The 6,824-nt window shown below is 42.7% G+C and overlaps 1 protein-coding gene across 7 annotated transcripts in view; it reads left to right on the top strand.

Moving 5' to 3' along the window:
* LOC109914026 (eIF-2-alpha kinase GCN2-like) overlaps positions 1–6,824 on the top strand; it is a 66,474-nt gene that overhangs the window by 19,989 nt on the left and 39,661 nt on the right. For 5 of the 7 annotated variants that reach the window (XR_007263029.1, XM_048601856.1, XM_048601859.1 and 2 more), the window contains exons 8-12: positions 1,332–1,433; positions 2,403–2,469; positions 2,975–3,081; positions 3,781–3,879; positions 4,153–4,230. Coding sequence is in view for 6 of the 7 variants with exons in the window: in XM_048601856.1 (XP_048457813.1) it covers positions 1,332–1,433; positions 2,403–2,469; positions 2,975–3,081; positions 3,781–3,879; positions 4,153–4,230 (453 nt within the window). In the remaining variant the exon portion in view is untranslated. The remainder of the gene's footprint in view (positions 1–1,331; positions 1,434–2,402; positions 2,470–2,974; positions 3,082–3,780; positions 3,880–4,152; positions 4,231–6,824) is intronic. The other 2 variants (XM_048601858.1, XM_048601857.1) reach the window with 1 other exon arrangement.

Raw genomic sequence — 6,824 nt, 5'->3', positions numbered from 1 at the left:
TCAGCTTTCCTGCTCCCCTGATGCTGCTTGGCCTGCTGTGTTCATCCAGGTCTCCCTATAGACTTGGCTGCGGTCCTTCTTCTTGATCAGGCTTCCATTGACTGTCAGAGGGTCCTCTACAGTCAAAGACTACTCCTGCTGGAAGACCAACTCTTGCTCTTGCAATCACCACCCCTCTTATCAGTGCCTGGCTGATTGTTTCCAGCAAGCTCCGACCCCACTGAGCTGCATTCTACGCCTGTTCCATTCAGGTTGTTCTGGGACAGCTGCAGAAGTATTGCTGTCAATGAAGAGCTGCTCTATGATTGACCTGTAGCTGTTGGAGGTGGGACAACCTGCCTTAAAGGGAGAGAGAGTCCATGACTGCAGGTGGTTGCTAGTCTGAGGATCATAAAACAAACCATTGCTTCCGGAGCAGTGGATTTGGATTGCTCCTGACTTTCCTGTCAGGGTGTTGGGGTACTCCACTTCAACTTGGTTTCATATCAATTATTAAAACAAATTTAGGAAGTTCTTTCACATCTCTCCAAGTGCATGGCATAGATTTCCATGCAGGAAACTGGAAGCAAAAACCCTGGAATCATCAGTTGAATAATTGGACGCTGGGATGGGAGTCTTGCAGGAATCTTGTGGGACACACGAGTTGGCTTGCACAGCTTGGAGTTTCCTCTCTTGGAATCTTCTTATGCACTGTATTGGACTGCTGTTGCAGTGATGCGCTGCTCTCTGCTGCAATGAAGTGTCAGTCTCAGATTTGGAGCCTCAAACCAAAGACGAATCTGATTTTGGCTGACACTCCAGTGCAGTACTGAGGGATTGCAGCAGAGTGGGGGGTAGCAGTCTTTACCCATGAGGTCTCTTGTCTTCCATTCCACCACCAATGCCACTCTTACAGGATAGCTAGCCGTTTGTTTCAGTGTTATTTGTGGGATCTCACTGTGCATAAAATAGCTGCCTCATTTGACTTCATAAAAACAGTGCCTGTACTGTTCAATATTTTTTGGTGAAGTTGTTTGGAACATTCTGAGCTGCGAAATGCCCATGCCCCTTCATTCCATGTATACAAAAATGCAATTAATTGTCAAATGGCAATCTTCATTTAAAATAGAAACATAGAAAATGAAAGCAGGAATAGGCCTTTTGGCCTTTGAATCTGCTTCATCATTCATTATGATCATGGCTGATCATCTAACTCAGTCCTTGCTTTCTCCCCATATCCTTTGATCCCAAATTATATTGGAGTTTTGAAACTGTGAGCTTCTGTTTGTTGAATAAAATTGGGCTTCAGTGAAAAGGATTGAACAAAACAGTTATTTTTCTTATTTCACAAGGGAGTTATACATCGAGATTTGAAGCCTGGAAACATATTTATTGACCAAGATGGGAGTGTGAAAATTGGAGATTTTGGTTTGTCTAGATTCTGTACATCTCAGGTAATGCGTCTTGGTATATTTACATATTTCAACTTAACTTCCATATGATGAAACTTTTCTGATGTGTTCTTTTTAGATATTGAGGAACCTTTACAGTACATTTTGCCATTATAGTTAAACATATTGCTCTAGAATCATAAGCAGTGTAAAACAAACCATGCTACATTGGTGCAGTGCTTGACATTGTTTTGCAAGTTGGACTAGCACAGCAGCCATTGTGCATCATATAATTTTAGCAACGCAAACTTAACAGAATCGAATTATCTTTTGTTGTTCAGCTTTTACTGTTTGAAAGAGCTGACTGGAAATTTCCAGTCAGTTGGAAGCCAATTATCTGTGGAACAACATGCTCTATCATTAAAAAATGATGCAGTTAAACAATATAACTGAGACTATCTGTGCTTATCCTTGTAAGAATGTAATCCTTGTTACACTGCTGCTGTAGTGTTATGGAGGTATTGCACTCCACTGTCATGTAGTGAAGTCTATCCACTAGCTAGTACAAATGTTTACCATCTGAAGTTTAATCATGGTGGCTCAGTGGTTAGCACTGCTGCCTCACAGCACCAGGGACCTGGGTTCCATTCCACCCTCAGGTGACTGTCTGTATGGAGTTTACACATTCTCCCTGTGTCTGCATGGGTTTTGTCCCACAGTCCAAAGATGTGCAGGCTAGGTGGATTGGCCATGCTAAATTGCCCGTAGTGTTCAGGGATGTGTAGATTAGGTGGGTTATAGGGGGATGGCTCTGGGTGGGATGCTCTGAGGGTTGGTGTGGACTTGTTGGGCCGAAGGGCCTGTTTCCACACTGCAGGGATTCTATGATTCTATGAAAACCTTTACCACTAAACTGGTAAATATATGACAAAACAGGGAAATTGAGTCAAGGAAAGCTTGCTTATTTAAGTGAAACTTTCTTCGTGTAAGGATGCATTTTTTGATTAGAGTGCATTGTTTTCCACATTTCAGAGATGTGCAGAACACAAAGCTTTCACCTATGTAAACAAAATAGATCAACAAATGGAGCTCAGTGCAGGTGATGTGAAAATTTTGCTGCAGTCTTTATATTTGCCAAACTAACTGCTTTCCAGAGATTGTGCACAAAACAACCTTGGAAATGTATAGTTATAGATTAGATGCTGTGTGTACACCAAAAGGTCATGACTTCATTTGTAGAAAGTTAACTTTGATGAATGCTGTAAAGTCTGATGTACAAGGAACACTGGTGCACTTTGGAGCTGAAAATCAACAAGGGAAAAGATGACTAATTCGATATAAAGTAGTAACATTTTGTTTTCACTTGTATATTACCTTTCGGACAAGACAGCTAGCTTTAAGGAAAAAGATATTATGTTTTCAATAGCTTTTAGTTTTCACATGCAATGTAAAATTTTGAATGCTTGGATTTTAAAAAAAGAAATTTATGGGTTATGATTCATTCAATTTATTATGTTTAAAAGATACTTTAAATACCGTACATTCCAAATGTGGGCATGTTCTTCGAACTAGAAGCTAGCTCACCTTTTTCAATCCTTTAACAGTGTCACTTCCTGTTTTAGACAGTGGGAAACTCACAGCAAACATTGGGACTTACGGATACCTGGCTCCAGAAGTTAAAACAAACCATCACAAGGCCACGTACGACTCTGTATGTACTTGCTGCATTATTTCATGGACATGTTCTGTTTCAGTGTCACAAAGGGTACTGAAGTCAAAGTCTCAGTCTTGATGGGCCGATTTAGAAATCTTTAGTTGTTTCACTTTCTGAGTTGTGCAAGGTTTTGATTAGGCAGGGAGACAGTACTAGAACACAGACTCATCTGACATGATTACGTCCACACACTCTTTTATACTCTGCCCAATCATACACCCACTTTACTGGGAAAAATAATAAGGCGGGTTGTTAATGGACAGCTGATATGATACCACCAGTTTCCTGCTTAAAGTTACCGCTGATATTTCAAACTTGTGCCAACTTTTTGATATCTATGACCCTGTCCCTATTATCCATGCTCCAGTTGTCTGCTTTTCCCTATTATCCATCAGAAATTTTTCCTCCTGAACCTTGAAAAAGGTAGCATCTCAGGTCATCGCTTTCCAACAGTATTCTCCTGTTGCTGGTTGAGAGCTTGCTCTGCATAGTCGGTTAGACCAACATCACTGTTGCAAGGTTAGCATTGCATGCCTTATGGTGAATAGAATGCTTGCTGAGTTCCCACCCTGCTCTTCCACTGCCATAATTTGTTGTATTCATGACTTGATCAGATTTTGATGCTCAGTATTGACATTCGTGCTGCACTGAGCCTTAGAAATGAATGTGAAGCTGATGTGGTTTTCCTCTCTGTAGAAGGCTGATATGTACAGCTTTGGAATGGTAATACTGGACATGCTGTTTCAGTGTACAGCACAGGAACGTCAGAAGTGGAGAGATTGGATCAGACAATGTGTAAGAAATTTACTATACCCTAAGTGACCAAACTATTCTTGTAAACTAAAGATGTTTAATTTTCCATTTCCATTGGATTGGTTCTGACCTCCAGTTGCACCATTTGTCTTGCATGTTAATCTTTTATGGTGCATCATGTACCGTAGATGCTTGTGTTTTTTTAAGATAAAACCATAAAGACAAAAGTGAATTAAATCTTTATTATTGGAATTACAGACTTCATTTTTTGAAAGCACTTTTCAATATATTTTTGATTGCTCCATTATTTCGCAGCATTCACAGAACTACTCACATGAACTTAATGTTGACAAAGCGAAGACCTTACTTCTGCATCCAGAATTCTTGAGCTTGGTGAGTTCCTGAGCCACTTAAGGTTCATTTTGGACAATTCATGCCCTTTCAAGTGAGTGAGTGATGGCATTGTACAAAGAAGGAAGGAAGGGTGCTCATTCTGACCTGACCAACATTTATTCCTTAAAAACATTCAAAAAAATGATGCATTGCAATTGGCAAACTTCAAGCCTTTCGCTTAATTTTAGTTATAAGTACGTTTTTTTTCAAGGGTTCTTAGAGGTGCTATATGACCATACGCAGGCTGTCAGCATCAAAAAAGCTTTGCCTCGCTAACCTGAGAGATTTTTAAGGATTGCTAGCTTGATAATTATCAACTGGGCTTCATAAATTGTGAGCTTTGATTTTCAATAGGCCCTTGCCAAGATGTGACACAGTAGATTACTTACGAAGACTAAGTCTCTTAGAACAGAGGGTATTTGTTGAATTGGATGAAGAATTGGATGTGTGCTGATGGATGTTTATTACCAATGGTACTGCTTCAACTCTAACTGCACACCTCTTCAAATACTGCCAGCCATGAAATGCTCCTCATAGTCTATTGCTGCATCAGTTTTGTGAATGTGATGTCCCAGAAGGGGAAAGTATCACCCAGCTTTCACCAAAAGGGACCAGGAGATGCTGGTGGTTGAGGTAAGTGCTGAGGAGGAACAGACTCTTTTTCTTTGTGGACTGGCAGAAGAAGCAGCAGTGCCATGCACATCCAGTTGGGACCCAGTTAGCAGCCGGGATCAATACTGTCTTGTGGACCAAGAACAATGTACTGTAGCGCCAAGAGAATATTAATGCAGCCCAAATGTTCGAGGCCAACAGGATCCGCTATAGAGCAGGTCCCAACCAGCCCAACTTCAGACCCTGGGAATGCACATAGATATAGTGGGGCGCAAGGGAAAAATAATGCTCTGAGGGCACATACATTGCAACACAGCAGTGAAAATACACCTCCACATCTGTAAATATTTTGCAGTTCCAACTATTACATGTCTGATTGACTGATTGTCATTTTAGCTGTATACCTGTTTATATGGCTACCAGGTCAGAGTTAATTAGCATCCTCACACAACACAGAGAGGATAGGAGTTATACAGGCAAGGCATTTATCTTCTCGGAGAAGCAGCGGATGTTAAGGATCCTTCAACCGTAAAATACAGCCAAGATTTGGCACTCTAGAATGGAGATCATTGAGGACTAAAGAAAAGTGAATGTCTGGTAATAGGTCCTTGGCCCCATTCAAGTTCCTCGCTTACAGTCACCTTGTGGGTATGACTGAGTGATCATTTATCAGTGCACACTTCTTTAGAGTTGAAAGTTCATTCTGTCTGTGTGTCTAACAGAGGAGTGTGCATTTATTCAAGAATGGGTGATGACCGATTTTCAACTACCATCCAGGTTTGGCCTTATGGCACAAACCTGTCTACTCCACCCTACAGGCCAAGAGACAATGGTGATTATTGTTCCCATTGTGAATGTGTTGCCAGCTGTTTTTACACTCATGTTGCACACTGCTGCTTTGGTGAGAGATGGCATCCAAGTTGTCCTGCTGCGGGTGAGTTCTAGGTTCCTCCCAATTAGTCAAGACACTGCCCACCCTTCATGTACCCCTTTCTGTTGCTGTCCCTGCCAACCCCCATCTCTGTTCAGACTCCCTATGTTCCCGTCCAGCCTTTTATTCAAAGGGTCAATACCTTCAATTCTCCCCCTCAGCCGCTGGTTTACCTCAATTTGTGCACACTATCGCTGTCTGCTGCCCTCCCCCATTGAGACAAGGCTGATAGTGACGTACAAAATATCCTACTCACACTCCCCCCTGCCCCTCCAGGCCCTCAGCCATACCCATGCCCTTCCATGTTGTACTTTTTGTATCTGAAGTTGTCCCAGTTCACTGTCGTTAGCCCCTCAGCACCACAGCTTAGTGCAGTCCGTCCCCATCTCGATTTTCCTATTCTTAAGTTCGCTGACTCATTAGACTTGCGCAGTACAGCACCTCATAAATTTTTATATTTAGTCAGTCATAATTTGAAGTGATACAATTAGCTTTATTTTAACCTAGAATATAGTAAATACTCTTCTATAGAGCTCTGAAACTTGGATTACGTATAGACACCACCCCAAGTCCCTTGAAAAGTACCGTCAATGCTGTTGGAGATGCATTTCCAGCATCAGCTGGGAGGACAGCTGGACTAACTTCAGCTGGGAGGACAGGCGCACTAACATCAGCTGGGAGCACAGGCGCACTAGCATCAGCTGGGAGGACAGGCGCACTAGCATCAGCTGGGAGGACAGGCGCGCTAACCTCAGCTGGGAGGACAGGCGCGCTAACCTCAGCTGGGAGGACAGGCACGCTAACCTCAGCTGGGAGAACAGGTGCAGTAACCTCAGCTGGGAGGACAGGTGCACTAAAATCAGCTGGGAGGACAGGCGAACTAACATCAGCTGGGAGGACAGGCGTACTAACCTCAACTGGGAGGACAGGCGTACTAACCTCAGCTGGGAGGACAGGCGTACTAACCTCAGCTGGGGGGACAGGAGCACTAACATCAGCTGGGGGGACAGGCGCAGTAACATCAGCTGGGAGGACAGGCGCAGTAACATCA

This window comes from Rhincodon typus, chromosome 10 (assembly GCF_021869965.1).
Source record: "Rhincodon typus isolate 14 chromosome 10, sRhiTyp1.1, whole genome shotgun sequence".
NCBI classification, from domain to species: Eukaryota; Metazoa; Chordata; class Chondrichthyes; order Orectolobiformes; family Rhincodontidae; genus Rhincodon; species Rhincodon typus.
The sequence above is the reverse complement of the archived record's forward strand: the minus strand, read 5'-3'. Positions and strand labels throughout refer to the sequence as shown.